Below are 18683 nucleotides of genomic sequence, written 5' to 3'. Positions count from 1 at the left end.
TCATCACAGCAACCACTGTGTGACAAATGAACGATTTTATTATCTTGCATACTTTAAGACACTTACCAAAACTCATTGTTTAAGGTTAGTGCTCCTTAAATATTTCGCAATATTTTGTGTAAATATACTCTCATGGTGCTACAAAGACTGGAAATTCATTACTATACTTCTCATTTTTGGAGGTGTCTACATTTCTATTTCCCTAACATAAAACTCAAAGTTTCTGCACAGAATCCATCCATTCATCTTCAGTTCTGCTTTCCACTGAGTAAGCAACATCCATCAAGACAACTTGAAATCACGTCCGTCTATTTAACAGCCAGACCTAGTTGATAAATGGCTCAGGTTGGCCCAAGTCTGGAGGTCTATAGACAGCCAGAACTAGTTGAAAATCGACAAATGAAATAAAAATTATGGACATCTAAGACACCCTGAATCAGTTCAAGGAAAAAAGTCACAGTGGGTTTAGGCTTGTGTGGAGCTGTATCTGATGCCAACAGACTACAGGTAAATGCTGGGTACACCTGGGAAAGTTCTGCAGTCCATCACAGTTGTAAAGACAGAGTGATATAACCAGGAACTCTCATTTACACTGACACACAATGTAGTCAGTAATAATGCATGTTTCTGGACCCTGGAGAGGAAAGCATAGCGTGTGTCGAAAAAGGTCCCCCGAACCAAGAACATCACCAAAAAGAAGTCCAGAGAAAACACTTAAATAACAGTTTATTCTGTCATTGGTCAAGATACAAACTCTTGATCAGTTCACATTTGTTTTCAGATTGCACATTAAACCGTCCAGCATTCAACCGATCTAAGGTCAAGAAGATTCATTGCAGCATGAAACTCACAACGTTCGGCAGGAAATGAGAGACAGACAGACGTGGGAATTTGATGAGGAATGCGGTTCTGATCCAAGGTCTCAGCAGTTTTGTAAATATCTGGGAGAGATTTAATCGCTTCCAACACGTCCTCATCGCTCTGTCCTCTGTAGGCGCGGCGTTCAGCTCCAGGGATCATTCTGGTCATTGATGTACGTGACCATCCAGATGTTTTTGCTCGACGGAGCCAAATGCAGACGGCCGGAGATTAATATGACTTCTGGAGATGTTCCTTTAAACTCACGTGAATGATTGTCTGTTTGTGCCGCTCCGTGAGTTTTCGGTTTTCTTGGCATGAATACAGCTTTTAAGGATTTTACAGCCTTTCAGCTAAAAAAAATAGAAAATAAAACAAACAAAACCCATCAACGCTGAAATGAATTTCGATTAGCTACACAAAGTCAACTAGCACACAGACTGGACGATATTGACTTGGATTGATTCGCCTTCTAAGGCATTTCTTTCGTAAGCAAGTTAGCGAGGTTAAAATATGTAGGGCACCTCAGTTATATTGAAATGCATTGAACACTCAATAAGCAACATTTATAACATTATTACTCCTTACTGAAAAGACCTCTGCCTGTTTAATATCTAGGCTGGCGAGCAAGTTTAGTGGCCGTCTGTGAAGCAGCTGATGGAACAGACTGGTGACATTGTTAGCCTTCTACATTATCACTGCATATCGAAACTTTGCCACCAGTCTGTGAGTTTCTTAAAGACATATGAGAACATACACAGTCATCAATACGTTTTTTTTGTGTTTTTTTTAAAGGCAATCCTGAAATGAAAACACCAAGATCCGTAGTACCTACTGTAGCTAATCTAATATATTGACATTATTTTCTGTTACATCTGACTGGATCAAATATATGGTGGTGTTTTTCTTAAGATATTCATCTGTATAAAATGCTGAATAAATATTGTGGCGGCACATATGCGGGAGAGGACATTTTGGGAAGTGATATAAAAACTATATTCCTTTGATTCTGCCGAAACAGATTAATCCCTTTTATGTTATCTGTCTCAACGCCACATCAAACAGAGCTTACAGTTCCACTTGCTCCCATTCTTCACCTCGTTTTATAGTCATGCTTTTAACGTATTTCAACTATACAGATGAGTGAGCGGTTGAGTCAGACTAAAGAAATGTTCAATTTAACATTATGTTCAAAATAAACTAGTTTTTTCAAGAAGAAAAAAACTCATTAAGTATGACGAGCAGGAGTCCAGTTGAGTTCTTTAGCCAATTAAATTAACAACTAAGTCTATTAGTTCCCTTGGGGAAATTCCTTTTTTCCCCACATTAACCCAAACCTATTTCTAGGACGCAGAAGTGATGGGGATCAGGGGTCTTGGTCAGGGACCCATAGTGGTAAACTATGGGCTGTGGTTTCTCGAACCCATGACAGTCGAATCCCAAGTCCACATCTCCAACCTCTACCACCACCACTGCTCACACAAGCAAACACAAGCACTTTGATTTCATCATAAATCCACCAATTCACATGACTTTCCCACATACTGACAAGGTTACAAGACACACTTCAGTCCTTTAACTAACTCTAGATAAAGAATTGTTTTGGATAATTTGCAGAGAAAGGAATTTAGAGTATATACATTTACACACTTTCCAGATTTAGTCATTTTGAACATCTTAATTATAAATTTTTATGGTGCAACACCTTCTAAATGAATTAATCAAACCTTCTTGAAGAAAAGATTACCATTTGCCTTTCATTTTATTCAAGGTAATTTAGGCTGAGCATGCTGGTAAACAGCATCCATGAAACATTCTAACCATTCATCTATTATTAATGCCTTTGAAACTTTTTGATTAAATATTAGTCACTATAAATTTTGTAGATATGTTGATGTTGGCATGCTACATGTTTTTAGAGCTTATTCTTTTAATACATATTAATGTTTCTAACAACCAATCAGCTATCTGTCTGACAGGTTTCTCTTTCTTCTCTCCCTTGTGGTGTTCCACAAGGATCCATTCTTGCTCCTCCTTTGTTTGGTAATGATACTTTTAACGTTCAAACTCTCCCTTTGAATATTTCTATAGCTCATTATTGACTTCTCCTTTAAGGTGACTAAGACTCCATTATGACTTGAACAGAACTTCAGGGGAAATCGTGTGACTTTGCTGAGATAAATCCAGATGAAACAGGACTGAGTACCAGCAACAGGTGTGTATCCACAGACAAGAACAGACAGTAACTACGAAGGTCGGAGGAATCTAAAGAGAAGGAAACGTCACACTGACGGACAGAAGCTACTGTGAACATAGGAAACAGAAACTGGCATCAGAAGCGACACACAGAGAACTGTTTTCCCGCTTCTCCTTCTGGAGTCAGATGCAGCAGGTTTCAGATTTTTACAGTGTTCCCCGTTTTGCATCACTAAAGGTTTGCAGATAAGTTGCTTCTCCCTGAAGAGGAAACGTGAGGGACCCTGGAGTCCTGCAGCGAAAGCCCAGATTTAAAATCACTAATTTGGCCTAATTCGATTCACTAATTACTCAATTGGTGCCGGCAAAACCAGAGCAGGACTCTTGTGGACCCTAATAAAACATCAGGGCAGCGATTTGATCCGGCAGCCACAGAAGAAGACGTTGTAGAAGAGATTCTGAGAGTTCATTTGTTCTTTTTGTGCTTTTTGTGTCAGTGTTGTCGTCAGACGGACAATATGAAGCAGAAGCCTTTCTGTTGTGCTTTGTCTTGTGCTTCAGTGTGATGAGCTGCCTGCGGGGGGCACTGGTGGTCACAAGGTAAAGGCTACATTTACGTCTCACCCATCTTCCCATCCTCCCCAAGGGCCTCCTTTCCTCTGGTCCTCGAGCCTGTCCTGTCACTTGGATCTTTTCCTTCTCTGGAGACGCCATTGCTACGGCCCGTCTGGGTCTGCATGCTGGGTTGCTAAGGTAACACTGTTGGTAGCATTGGTTGGTAGGTCTATTTACAGCAAGGGTTCAGCATCTGCAACTGGCTTTGTTCGTGTTTTCCTGTTGGTCTGCAGACTAACTCTGTCCACTGTCACTCGCCTGGACTTTGCAAGTTGGCGGAGCTTGCGGAGGCGGGCGTCAGCCGCATGCCTGTCCCTGTCAGTCAGAAAGGATGTGAACAAAGGACATGGGGAAGACACCTTTCCTCTCTGGTTGCCCTTCTATGTGTCCAATCTGTAGAAACAGCAGAGGGATTACAGAGTTAGGAGTTTTCCATTGGACTGCGGTTTGTTATCGGGATGATGATGAAGCTCACTGGTACCTACCCACCACTCCTGGTCCTCCTCTCCAGTGACAATGATGACCTCGCCCTCAGCGAAGGTCAGCTCGTCGTCATTGTCAGCCTGACAGTCGTAGATGGTTTTCACTCTCCGGACTTTGCTTTTCATCTGAAACAAATGGAGACCAAACACATGAGGTGACCCTGCTGTCCTCATGAAGCTGCACAGATATCTGATGACGAAGGGTCTTACAGAGTTGATTTTACGAGGCAGAGGTACGGGCATCTCTACGGCTCCTGGCGGTGACTCATCAATGACCGGCTGAGTTGACAGCTCCTCCGAATGGACCGGTGCCTGGCTCTCTGCTTCCAACATCACCTGAGCATCAGCAGTGGCGGGGGCAGGCCCGGGTCTGTCACTGGGTGTAGGTTTAGGGGGGAGGTCTGTGATCTGGGGCTTCGGCGGGAGGTCTCTAAGAAGAGGTTTTGGCGGGAGGTCAGACAGGTGAGGCTTGGGAGGAAGATCGGAGAGCGGGGGCTTCTCAGTTGATGGGGCTCTTTGGGAGGAGTCCACTGGAGTGAGGGGGGCTTTGGGTGAGGCATCAATAAAGGGGGGTGACTTCTGGGGATCTGCCTGGGAGGAGGGGGAAGGCGGGGGTTTGTGTGGGGTGTCTACAGTCTGACCAGGTTTGTCCACAGATGGGAGGTGAATGGTGTCAATCTTTCTGAGGGCCACTGTGGAAAAACATAGAACAATGTGAGAGTGCAGGTTTAAGACACAAACAGCTCCAACAGGTGAACAAAATAAAGAATCCTATCAACAGGGAAGGAGCCGCAGATTTCCACCTAAAATTCCAAATTCTAACGGGTCATTTTTGTAAAATGTCTAAATCCGTCATCAAGGATAAAGGTGAGATTAATCATATCGAAACCAAATATTCCTCTATTGTCTTGCTGACAACAGGAATTGAATCATGTCTTATACAAAGAACTAGTTAATGGATCATTGATTGCCTGAAAATTAAAGACTTCGACCAAAAATAGGCCCGTTTAATTTCACTCTTATTTAGCCATCTTGTGTGCGGATTGATAGATTCGAGTGATGTTGGAATATGAAAAACATTTAATAACAAAAAAAAAAAAAAAAACATTATGTGGAGCACATGAATGAAAGAAATTTACAGCACATGTTACGTTGAATTATTCATTTCTACACTTATCTTTATTAACTCTACACTTTAGTTCTGTAACTTGTACCAAAATCAGTTGAATAAAGAAATGCATTGTTGATATATATTTTGAATGTTAAGAAAATAAACATCTTATTGTTTACCAGTGTGATTTTCATGTGAGGAAGGGTGAATTTAATGAAGAAAGATTATTTAAGCTAATCCTTCATACTCTGGCTGTTCAGCAGATATCAGAAAGACTGTGTAAGTTGATTTTCATCAAATGTAGAAGATTGATTCCAGGTGTTCTTATTATGTTGTTGTACAAAATATAGTTAGAATGTCTTTAGGAGTCTTTTATGGATATAAATTGCTTAAAAACCTTCAAATTCAGGGGGTCTAATGGCCCCCAAGGCCCCCAATACCCCCAACTTTCAGCTGAAATAATTATTACCTGTTGCCATCCCTGTAAAGAGTGAGAATGTTGTGTCTCACCTTTTTGAGGTAGTTTAGGTAAAACTCGGGGTCCCAGTGTGGACTTGGTGGAGGTTGTACTGGAAAGATTCAGAGGAGATCCATGGTCAACCTTATGACTAGTCTGCAGCTTTGTATTTTCATTTATTATAGACACAAAGGTGCAAACCTTTTCCCTGTACATAAATATTAGTAGAACTACAGCTCAAATCATGTTTCATTTATCTGTTTTCCTGGTGGCGTATGTAGATGACATACAATACAAGGTTATTTTTGCAAATTGAAGTTCATCTTAGTTGTCATCATATCTCATTCAGCAGAGAGAAACATCAAGCTGTCAAAGCTTTTACCCAAATTTATGGAATCCAGCTCATGATCTTATAATCCTATGGAACCTTCAGCAGAGACACTGGTATGAAAAAAAAACTTTCCAGAATATGTCAGTGCCTCTTAGATGTACCTCTGCTGCTGCTGCAGTCCTTCAAACTTGGCAGCAGATGAGACTCTATTTCCAGGTGGGGGTGTCATCTCACTTCCTGTATGGAAAACAAGCAGATTTCAATACGAGCGATGGCTGAAAGTTTTTTGCCAGTGTGCGACGCGTCTGACAGACGTTACCTTTCCCAGCTGGGACAGGGCTCGGTGGGTCAGACGAGTTGCGCTTGTGCCCCGGTGGAGGGGGAGGGGGCCTCTTCTTCAGGGTTCCTCCACTGCTCTGGGAGGATAGAGGGAGGGAGACGGGGGGGCTCGAGGTGGGGCCTGGAGAAACAAACCACATCATTTGATGCATGTTTCATCAAACACGTGATAATAGTGAGGAGCAGAGCTGCAACAGTTTCTAGATCAAACCAACAAAAATGTATTGTGTCTGAACTTGTGTGGCAAAATACATTATATTGCCAAAGGTATTTGCTCAACTCTCCAAATTGAATTGACGTGTTTCAATCAATAAAACCAAACATCTCTGCATGTGGTCTATTTCTTAAAACATTAGTAAAATAAAATGTGTCACTCAAAAGAGCTTAGTGAATTCCAGCCTTCTGGAATGATGGGATGCCAACTGTGCAATATGTCTAGCTGTGACATTTTTCTCATAATCAACATTTAGACGTGCTATAGCAAAGTGGAAGCGATTGGGAACAATTGAAACTTCACAGAGTGGGGTCAGCAGATATTGAAGAGCGCAGAAGTCAGAGGTCAACTTTCTGCACAGTCAACAGACCTCCATGCCTCCTGTGAACTTCAGATGACCTTCAGAACAGAGCGTAGCGCTTCATGGAGGGTTTCCATGGCTGAGCAGCTGCATCCAAACCTTGCATCACAGACTGCAATGCAAATTGTCAGATGCAGTGGTGTAAAGCACACCAACACTGGACACTAGAACAGTGGAGATGAGTTCTCTAGAGTGACTCATCGCACTTCTCCTAACAATCTAATGGACAGTCTGGGTTTGGTGGTTGCCAGGAGAACCGTACTTGTCTGACTGCATTGTACCAAGTTTAGAGTCGGGGGGGGGGGGGGGCGATGTGGGCTGGTGCTGGGGAGTGAAAGGAACTTTGAAAGCTTCAGCGTACCAAGACGTTTTGGGTCATTTCAAGCTCCCAATTTTGTGGGAACATTTTGGAGATGGGCCCGTCCTTTTCCAACATGACTGCACCAGGGCACAAAGCAAGACCTTCATCAATGAAAGCTGGAGCGAAGGGCGAGAAATTTGATATAGTGTTGTTTATATCTGAGGCAGCAGATGCTTCAGCAGCTTTTGGTGCGTTGACTTTTGGTGTGATTCCCATCAAGTGATGAAGCTGCTAATTAGGCTTGAATACGTGTTAACCACAAAAACATTATCAACCACATCCCACTCAGACAATCGGGAATCTAAGTGACCTAGCTGCCTCTTTAATTACCACCAGTGGCCTGCAAAGACCTGAATAATCACCTTGAGTGATTCATCTACCAATGAAACCTCATTACTGTTTAGCCAATAAACCACAGGACGTAAAAACCCAGAGACGTCTGGAACGACCCAGTGAAACCTTCAAACCATCTTTAATAGCACTTTGAACCCCTCAGCGTCTTGAGAAGCAGTGATGTTTACCTTTGCTCTGGCTCCGAGCCGTTGGCGACGGTGCTGACGTGTCAGGTCCGGGGGATGGAGGAGTGTCGGAGGAGGTGCTGTACACAGGGTTTGCAAAAGCCCCGTAAGACAGCCGCTGCTTGTCCCTGTGGGGGGGGACAAAAGAGGTTGGCAGGGAGAGCTTCTCCTGAGAGGACAGACTTGACGATGGACAGAAACTCTGAGGACGAAGGGAGCGCTCCTTCTTCACTGGACTGGGCTGTGGGAGGAGAAAGAAGAGGGTCAGACGACAGGAGAGAGGATGTGTTCAGCCAAATCTCTGTTTTTTTGGTTTGCTTTGTGTCACCTTGTCATCCAGCTCATCGTCACTCTCATCCAGTTCATCGAGTCGGAGGTTCCACTCATATTCGACATGAACATGAGGGTTGAATCTGCCAGAAACGGCCTCTACCAACTGGAGACAGACATTATGTTATTTAGGCAAATGTTCAACTCCGACTCATTTGCCAGGAATGCCTCAAAAACACAAAAGCTCCCGCAATAGCTGCTGCTTTCAACTTGTCAGGTCCCTGTCCTGAATTACTGGATGTTTAAAAGGAATCCGAGAAGTTCTCACCAGTTCTTCACATTGAGAGTTCTTCAGTCGGCGGGCCAAGTCCAGAGCTACCTCTCCTTCCTGATTGGCTGAGAAAACACAGACAACATGATGCATAATGTGAGATATCACAAAATCTGAGTTAAATTGACTTGTATCTGGTTTTGTGATAAACTCGCAAGAGGATTTAAAGTCCAGAACTGAGTTATTGACTTTTGCTGTGTGGAAAAGTAAATCCTTACGAACAACACTTTCTGTGGAACTGAGGGGCCCAAAACCAGTCTGCCAGTGTAAAGATTACAATCAAAAAAACTGACAGGAATTTTTCAATAAAAGTAAGTTCTATTGCTAATCAATGTACTTTTGGGATTTGGGTGTTTTTGTGAGAGTAGGAAACTTGTGCTGAGAGATCAGTAATGTAACAGTGAAAGCTACAGTGTTGCTTGTAATGGCTGCATTATAACATAATGTGCACTAAAACAAATTTAAACATTCCCCATGAATGTATTCAGCGGTTGTTATGATGTCTTGTTACTGATCCGGACCCCTGGACAGAGAGTGAACATGAACACGTGTGAGGAGTATGTGTTTATCTCAGGACTGCAGGTTTTGTCCTTACTGATGTGGATGTCAGGTTTTCCTCTCAGCAGCAGCTTCACATACTGAGGCTTGTTGTACAGACAGCAATAATGCAAAGCTGTGTTTCCTGCGTCCGTCTGTCCATCCAGACTGCCACTGTGGACACAGCAATAATATCAACACATCAGCGATGTCAACCAACACGAAACAAACAGGGGGGGCGAGCCCCTTCAGTGTCTATTGGTGCCTTTTATGTGAGCCAGATGTAAAAAGATGTCATGCCAGTAAGAAGAGGTTTTAGCCACTCAGGTGTAAGATAACAATAATAATAATAATAATAATAATAATAATAAATAGTGACAGAGACTGTGGAAACAGGCTCCTGTTACTTCATGATCACTCTTCCTCCAGTAAAGAGGAGTTTTATGAAAGAGTAACAAGGCTGCTCTATACTGGAGGTCACAGCTTAAGATAAAAGTCTGTGTAGAGCAGGAGAGAGACAGCAGCTTCACAGCTCTTCAAATGTCATTAATGAGATCAGTTACTCACTTGTCACCTTGAAAAATAGAATCGACACCTGCTGGTGAAAGTAAGGATTATGCAGCTACCATTTCGGAAATCTGCAGATTTTCAGTACATCTATCGAAGATTATGCGAGTAAAAATAAATAACCATCAGCGTCTCGGACCCATTCAACATGAATATATACACTGAGGTCCTCACCTGTTCTGCACCAGGAAGTCCACCAGGTGGAGGGTGGAGTTATCAGCCGTCCGAACGTAGTAGTGGAGAGCCGTCTCTCCCGCTTCCTGAAGAGAAGAGGAAAACTTCAACGATACAAATCTCACCTCAAAGACACTGGATATTGAACAAATGTGTCACCCGCACCTTTCCTGCATCAGGGAGGGGCTGCAGAAGCTCCACCCCCTCAGCGAACAGCTGAATGATTGACAGCAGGTCCCGGGAACGCACGGCTTCGTTCAGCTCGTCGAGCCCGCTGGTTCCCGTGGAGATGGTGCGCCTGGCAAATCTGTGGTCCATGTACTTGGCGTTGATGAACTCCTTCCTCGCAGTCCTGCAGACTGAGGTGATGAGCATGTGTGTGGCTGGAGGAGGAGGAGACAGGAGGAAACCAAGGGAGCGGAGAAACACTCACATGTCGCTGGAGGGAGTCGGCTTCAGAGACGAGGCCTGCAGGCTGGACTCCAGGATCTCATTGAAACTACAGTTCCCCACATTCTTGACCAGCTGAGAGAGAGAGCGAGAGAGAACGAGAGAGAGAGAGAATCAAAGGAGGAAGAAAGAAGACCAGACCATAAGCAATGAAGATGAATAAAAGAAATAAAAACAAAAGGAGTAAATAAAGCAGACTCGAGGGAAATATAAAAAATTATGGAAAGAAAAAAACAAAGGTCAAGAGGTGTGAAGAAATAAGAAGGGGAAAAATGTATTGGGAAAATTAGGGGAGAGACATATAGAAAGATTGATGAAAGAAAGAAAAAACATGAAAAGAGAGAGAAAAATGTTTAAGAAAGATAATGTAAACAAACATGGAAGTAAACAAATAAGTTGGGAACAAATAAATCAGGAAAATTGGGACAGAAAGAAAGAAGGGAAGAAGGAAAGAAAGGGTTTCAAAGTAATGGTGACACACACACACACACACACACCAGCAGTTCGGAGGTGCCCAGCTTGTCCAACTCCAGACTCTGGATCCGGGACACGTGGACGCCCATCTCTCTGTGGATCCCCGAGCACTCGATGCAGGTCAGGACGCCTAGGTTGGTGGAGAGCCAGCGAGGATCTGAAGACAGCACAGAGGCCACACGGTCACCTCAGCACACCATCAGACCTCAGACCACACACACACACACACACACACACACACACACACACACACACACACACACACACACACACACACACACACACACACACACACACACACACACACACACACACACACACACACACACACACACACACACACACACACACACACACACACACACACACACACACACACACACACACACACACCTACCTGCAGCTCCACAGTCACAGCAGGAGTCGTTGCCCGACGACCGCAGCACCTCGTCGATGATGCTCTTGGTGAGCTCTTCCTCTTCCTCCACAACTGAACTCTGAGCTCCGCCCTGAAACGCCACGTTCAGGGCCTCCTCCTTACTGTTGGTCAGCACAGACACCCAGCTGCAACACACACACACGCATGCATGCACCCACAAGAAAGGTCAGTCTCATAGGTTGCAGTTGAAAGGAGGCTCATAGAGAATAAAGTATCAGTTATTCAAAGGAGGTGACATGAAATTTGCTTGAATGTTCAGAGAGAGGTCCAGAGAGTTTACAGTACTACAGCAGTTCAGGAAAATTAGAGTCTAAAGATAAGAAAATATTAATATCAATCTGATAGATCAGGAGAAAAAAACCCACATGATTTATACATGCATTCAATATTCTCAAAAGTCTCATTCCTGCAAATGACCTTCATCATTTTTTTTATTTCTACTCTATTGCAAAAGCATAGAATATAAAACAAACATTCAGTCAATTTGCATGTTGCAGAAAAGAGACATAACAATAACCATTAAAAAAAAAAAAAATAGAGATCCAACCAGCACAATATAAAATTATTTAAATTTCACAACACAGTAGATTATAGTATTCTGCACATTATGTATAAACCACATTAACAAACTTTAGAAATCAATATTCAGAACAGATTTACAAAAAGAGAAAGTATAGATTACTTAAGGAGGCAAACACACTCACGCACAAGATTTATAAAGTAATTAAAACCAGCATATCATTAAAATACAAAGAAATAAAGTAGGACTTTCATAATGTTGTCATGATAAATAACTCAAATTTTTTAAATAATGTGCAGGCTTTTCACACCCAAGTCATTTTTGTTTGTTTTAATGCCTATTGTAATTTAATTGTTTGACACAAAGGGCATTATATACGTTTTTTTTTCTTTCGGCTCCATTTTCATTCAGATGTATGGAAACTTTTGCTGTGTATTGTATTGTTTAGTTTTCATTCTTGTCAATGCGGGAAAAAAAAGACTTAAATATTCTAAACTTTCAAATCAAATTCAATTTCTCACAATAGTCATGTATCAGATTCACCAGTTTACCTTCTAAAGCTTTCAGTTGATATAGTTTTAACTGAGGGATTTAAATAAGAAGGGAGCAATCAGATGATGTATAGATAACTGAAGGAAGGTAACTGAAGGAGGAAAGCAGGTGCAAGATGGAGACAAAAACCTCTGAAAACATCCAAGTATTGAAGTAAAATGTAGCGATGGGAAATCTCACCTGACAAACTCCTGCTCATCCTCAGCCTGGAAGTGGTATGTCCGATTGTCTGCAGCACAGTGAAAGAGTCAGAGCAACTCCAAACGTCACACTGTGGCAAAGGAATTATTAGAAACGTACATAATGTGAATTAGCAGTCAAAATCAGCGAACAAACTTTACGTGACAAGCTCTGTAGTTCTCCATAGAGTGTTAGTATAATGTTTTGAAGGTATTTCCGTGTATTTTTCCATTCAGATAAATGTATGAAGTAGTCGAAGTGACTCAGCATTAAATCTGTGACATCAGGTGGATGCAGGAAGGCGACGCTGATGAAAGTGAGACTCACGAGAGATCAGGTCGAAACACTTCTTGTCCTCGGTGCTGGGTTTCACCTGACAGGTGAGCAGGTTCAATCTGACCGGCTGTCTGTTGGACTGCACACATAAACTCACTGTAAGACTCAGTTTGTTATCGTTGCGAACTTCTGATGGTTATCATCAGCGTGTGCTGTAATCTGACATCACAGCGACTCATCAATATTTCATCATGTGACTGAAAGCTGCGATCCATTAAAGCTGGGATAAGAGCTTCCCGTCTACCTGCTGAGGTCTGATTGGTTCTCTGAAAGCTTTTATCAGCAATGACGCAGCCTCGACTTGTTTGGCTAAAATCTGAAACCTAAAAAATAACTGTTAGCTGATAATAAAAACAAACAACTGTTCCAAGTCAGCGACGACAGATTATAAAGTCTTCAGATAGACAAATAAACTCATCTGAAGACTTTAAGTTAAGTGAGACATCAAAAGGGCAGTGGCCCGAGGACAATGCCCTGTGGTACTTCTCTCACACAGAAGATGAACTCACTGTAGCATGAGAAATCGTGAGAATGCCACTCTTGACCGAACACTTCCTTCTCTGCCACACCTTCCTGAGCCTGTACACGCAGACACAGCCAATTAGAATTTATTTTAAATCAAAACTCCATGGATGGCACGTCCGTGTGTTGCGTACCCGTCGCTCTTCTTCATCAGGTATCCTCGCTTTTCGCTGCCAAACTCCTTATTCCCCTGCAGCTGGTGCATGCTGTAGCCGCTCTGCTTACTCTGGGAGTCCTGACGGCACAGAGGAGACGTTGGCATGGACGCGGCCACACATGTTTGTAACATTGCACAAGTATGTAGACAGGCATGCAAAGCACCACACAACTCAATTAAACAGCTCAGGATGTGTGAAGGAAGGTTTGAAGACTCACTCTTCTGGACTTGAGTCACAGAAAGAAGGAAGGAAACAGAGAGAGGCCAAAGGTCACTACATTAGTGAAGCAGGTACTGTTTTCCATTTTAATCACTGACAAAGCTAAAATGACATTATTTTCAACTATACTTGTCATATTAAACTCTTTCTGACCTCTGCTCTGGTAGACCCTACCCCATTTTGTCTCATCTAACCCCCTGCAGTCAGTCCCATGTCCCTGATTCTTGTCATTCAACCAACTGCTGGTCACTTTCCTGTCCTCTTAAGACCTTTCTTGTCTCCATCTCCACCCACATTGTGCTAATGCCTCCTTGCTCCCGTCATGTCCAATGTGACAGGTTTCTCCATTCTGTTAAGACTTCACCCCATTCTTGATAGGCTCCTCCCCTGTCCTGTCATATAAGAGTCCATCCTTGTCTGCCAAGGACTGGACTCGATAGACCGGCTCTACCTCTCTCTGGTCCAGCTGCATTGAGCTTCTGATGAGATCTCTGAGAGTAGTGAGCTGCTTCTTTTCTTCATCCTGACTCTGTTTGATCTGCGCAGACAACGAAGGACAGAGGTGTCAGCTCACCTGTCAGAGGTAAACAACACTTCCTGAATGGAGTTATTGATTCACACAGAAGATATCAAGTCATCCTACGTTGTAAAGGTCGGCGGCCAGCTTTTCGATGTACTGCTTGAGCTTGTCGGCCGTTTTCAACCCGTCCTGGAAAAAACTGGAAAGACGACAGGAAGCTCAGAGCCACTGCAAACTGAAAACCAGGATTGAAGGTGAAGCTGCAGGGCTTACTTGCACTGAGCGTGGTAATACTTGATAAGGTTCTGCAGTAGGTCAACCCCCTTCTTCGTCTTTATCTCGTTCACTTTAATAAGGTACTGTTGGGGAAAGACGTCTATCAGTCACAAAACGGTCGTCGCGCTCCGAGACAACACAGACCGAAGCGTCACATTACCTCACACATTTGCAGTTGGAATACCCTCCTTTCCTTCTCCATCTCCTCTGCAATCTCAGCTCCAGTGATCTCAGTGCGGATCATCCCGTGCTGTTTGGCATGCTCACGCTTCTCCTTCTCAATCTTGGTGCTGAAAACCGGACAATGATAGTCAATCTTATCTGAGTGACAGATCCAAATAGCTACATCAGATATGAGCTCTGGTTGAAGGTTCACAATATTGAAGACTCACAACTTGGTCTCGTAGTCCTTCCAGGCTTTATCAAAAGGTTTCTTGAGATCCTGATGGAAGAAACAACGTAAGAACATTTAGGGAATGAAGAGGTTCAACTGTTAGAACACTTCAACTGAGCTGTGGGATGGTTCCTGTGTGAAACCGTTTAATTGTTCAATGATTCTGGTGTTTGTTGGTTCAGATTGTCATTAGTTGAGGTGTTTGTTTATTGGGGTTTGTTGGCCAAAGTTATTCCTGATTCAGGTAATTGATGGCCCAGGTGTTTGTTGGTAATACACTGGAAAGTTTGAGTGTTTGCTGATGGGCAGGGGGTGATTATTTCCGGTGTTTGGTGATAAAGCCATTTGATGGTACACATTTCTCATGATCATTAAGTAACTGGTGGTTTGAAAGTGGGATGGTTCTGACGTTTCATGGATATTTGGTGATTAAGAGTTCAGATTTTTCTGGTATTTAAGATGCTTCATAGTTCAGGTGTTCAATGGCTCAAGTTTCCCAAGGTGCTCATTGGTCAAGATGTTTGATGTTTTAAGTGATTGATGGTTTATGTGTTTGTTGATTAAGGTGTTTGATGATGTGTATGACTGATGGTTCAGTTGTGTGATGGTTCAGGTATTTAGGACTCACCCCTTTTACTCCTTTCAGGTCTCCTTTCAGCAGAGAATCCAAGGTGAACACGACATTATGACTCAGACTCTGCAACTAAACCACAAAAATAAATAAATAAATCAGCCACACCGTCAACTGTTTGTACCCATCATTAATTTGTGGTGATTGACTATTGATCCCTGATAATTGAACAATAAGTGATCAACTGACTGACCAAGTTCTTGAGCAGAGCGGCGAGTTCTTTAACGAGGCAGGAGAACTTAACGAAGGCAGCTCCGAGCTCCGAGTTGTTTCCACCGAGTCGCTCCAGAGCCTGACTGAAGCTCTCCTGATTCCCAGCATGCTCTGCTCCAACACAATAACAAATTAATTTACAGAAAATGCAAAGTCACCTTTATTTTTATGCTTTTGTAATCACTAAGAAAAACTAATAACTGGTTAAAACTTTCGTCAATGAACTCATGAACCATACCTTGTCCTGAGCTGAAGATGGATTTAACGGACTTCTTCACCTTTTGGAGAGATGAGCGGTCTTGATCCAGAGCCTGAGGAAAGACGAGAGAGACATCTGTTGAAAATTTATTTTCAGGTTCTGTTTATTAGTTCAGCTCTGGTTGAAGATCCAATGGTAATTTAGTTCTGTTTCCTTCTGTGATGCATGCATCTTTTATTAAAAAAAACCCAAAACAAAACATTATTTAACCAAGGACAATCCCAAACATCACACTCCGATCTTAGTTGCTCTCTGAATCTGATTCAGGCTCCTCGTCTGACTGGCCACAGTTAAAGTTCAGGATCAATTCTGATTGAAGTAGCGGCCCAAGTTTAGTTTCTCAGTTGGTGACACCTGAGAGGATTGACTTTCAGCTTTGTAACTGAACGTGATGGATCAGCTCTAGTTTTGTTCTGGTCAGGTCTAGGCGCTTGTGAACGCATCGCGTGACCGTCGATCTTCGCATCAGCAGACAGAATTAGCATGTGTGAGTGTGTTTTGGATGATGCCTTGTTGCCATGGCAACCTGGCTGGAGGATGTAGGTCGTCAAGGCGATCCTGTGGCGAGACTCCAATCACCATGGTCATCATCATCATATTCATCATATCTGTCTCCAGTTAGTGAAAGTAGCATGGCTGAGTCCACAGTGTGGCTTTATCGTGAATATGAATGAATAAATAAAAATATATTGAGATCTTCACCATTCTCAGTTTGTGCCTGACTGAACTGCACCAGTCTTGATTGTATTTGAGCCGGAGAAGTATATTGTGAATGTCCCTCATTGAAGGCAATAAAAGAATGTCTTCATGTTGATTGTCAGTTTGGGAACTTAAACCCCCTCTACAATCTGTAGATTGCCATCTGGAGTGTGTTCATTGTATAATTAGACCTTAAAATAACAGCCTCGGCAGCAGCTGCGGTCAGGTCTCATGGAGCCTTCAAGGTGAAGCTGTCTCCTCCGGACAAGCCCTTCAAACCGAGCATCTCTCAGCTTCAGACCCCAAACCACCGGCTGTGTTCTCATTCGGAATGGGATCGCACCTCCTCGAGCTGCATGTCTCCCACCAATCAGCGCTCTGTTCGGGGTAATTTAACTTTGAGCATCAGCTGGTTGTTCTTTCTTTTTTTTTTTTTTTTTACCCGCAGTCTCACTCTGCATAAACAGACCGCGGAGGGCGGCAGAGAGTCTCTGCACCCCTCCATAGAATCCACGCACACGGAATGACACTACATCTGCAGGAGAGGGGTTTGGCTGAGACATGCACGCGCATGCACGCGGACCGGACAGACAGACAGGCAGACAGACAGACAGGTCGGTGCGCACCTCCTCCAGGATGCTGACGGTGTTCCTGCAGCTCTGCAGCCGGGTGGTGAAGCTGGACGTGGTGGGGGAGTTGTAGTCCTCGGTGGTCTCGGACAGGAACTCGCTCACTGAGATGTGGTCCGGCATCCTTCAAGCGCGCACACACAGGGTGCGTTCAGGGACCAGCAGCTGTGTTGGACTGCGGACGCTCCCTGCAGCTGGTCTCGGATCAGATGTCTTCTGAGCGTCTCATCGGTCCTTAGTCTGTCTCCTCCTGATGATTCATTCCTACACATGTCAAGACAACGATCACAGGCCGCGACTGACCCGGTGCAGCTTCCACAATAAAACCACAGCGGCGACATCCTCTGATACACTGGCCCATGCAGCAACTTGTGTATACCTTCAGCATTAAGTTCCAATAAAACCACATTTTATTTCAACTTCGGCAAGACGTTCACAGATTCTGAAGTGAAATAAATAAAAAGCGGACAGAAAATGTCTCTTTTCAAAGACTTCAGTCATTGTCCAAGTATTCTTTATTTGTGATGTTATCCATTTTCATGGATTTGTGCTGCTGGATGTACTGACGCTACACAATGTCAGGCAAACAGGAAATTTATAATAATATGGTTCAGTAATGTAAAAATAACGTGGTTTGCAAAAACACTCATGTTGGATTTCAGTGGTTTCCATTATGTTTTTGATTGACACTTTTCCACTGATACACGTTTTTTTAAACTACTAAAGATTAGTTGGACTTCCCTCATATTTAAGACTGTCAATTTAGATTTGCAGTATATGAATATACAAAGTGCATTGAAACAGTTCATCGCTGTTCAGCAAATCTTTCATAATGTGTACAGATTTTTGCTCATGTTGATATCATGACAAAAATAAATCTGCAATATATTGGGATGTTTTAAAGGTCAGATCACAATCAGAAACAGATTTATTGCCAGGTGTAGTTTACACAATATGAGGAATTTTTTTCTGGTGGGTCGGCGAAAACACTAAATGCAGAGAAAAACAAGTGACGAGGAGAAGAATGCAAACAGTGGCAACAAGAAATATTTATAAAGTAATTAAGAATAAAAGTGTCAAAGAAATAATAGCAAAGGAACAATAGGTTGTAGGGGGTAGAGGATGAAATGACATGATTTGAACCATTTCAATATTCCATATCAACCACTGGTGATAATATTTTGACATTTGTAAACATGAAAATTTAATTCCGTCACACTACAACTTTTGGCTACAAGAATACCAATCAAATTATTCATGGTTGTTCTTTTAAAAAAAAGCAACATGTGGAAATTATCCTAGAGTATGGGAGATATCAGTTTTAAACATTTTAATAATAAATCCAGAAAATGCCACTCATTTGAAGTAATTGGAGTAATCTATTAAGTTCACAATATCCAGAGATTAATTTTCTGAAACATTAAAAGACAAATCAGCAGACAAATAAAAAGCAAAAGAGATAGAAAACAACACAAAGGAAAGAAAACTGG

The 18683-nt window shown here is 42.7% G+C and overlaps 1 protein-coding gene across 1 annotated transcript; it reads right to left on the bottom strand.

Moving 5' to 3' along the window:
- Nucleotides 1–3987: 3987 nt before the first annotated feature.
- asap1a (ArfGAP with SH3 domain, ankyrin repeat and PH domain 1a) lies at nucleotides 3988–17316 on the bottom strand (the record flags this gene model as incomplete). Its single annotated transcript, XM_080504003.1, has 28 exons — nucleotides 3988–4062; nucleotides 4155–4277; nucleotides 4362–4843; nucleotides 5773–5831; nucleotides 6212–6287; nucleotides 6370–6510; nucleotides 7847–8084; nucleotides 8172–8279; nucleotides 8442–8509; nucleotides 9040–9155; nucleotides 9723–9808; nucleotides 9888–10074; nucleotides 10156–10247; nucleotides 10670–10803; nucleotides 11044–11210; nucleotides 12338–12386; nucleotides 12665–12752; nucleotides 13183–13252; nucleotides 13330–13430; nucleotides 14024–14110; nucleotides 14216–14291; nucleotides 14366–14451; nucleotides 14529–14658; nucleotides 14761–14810; nucleotides 15391–15465; nucleotides 15587–15717; nucleotides 15845–15917; nucleotides 17191–17316. 28 exons carry the CDS (start codon nucleotides 17314–17316, stop codon nucleotides 3988–3990), a joined length of 3294 nt encoding a protein of 1097 aa, XP_080360129.1.
- Nucleotides 17317–18683: the final 1367 nt, after the last annotated feature.

Source organism: Blennius ocellaris (assembly GCF_963422515.1).
Source record: "Blennius ocellaris genome assembly, chromosome: 10".
Classification (NCBI taxonomy): Eukaryota; Metazoa; Chordata; class Actinopteri; order Blenniiformes; family Blenniidae; genus Blennius; species Blennius ocellaris.
The sequence above is the reverse complement of the archived record's forward strand: the minus strand, read 5'-3'. Positions and strand labels throughout refer to the sequence as shown.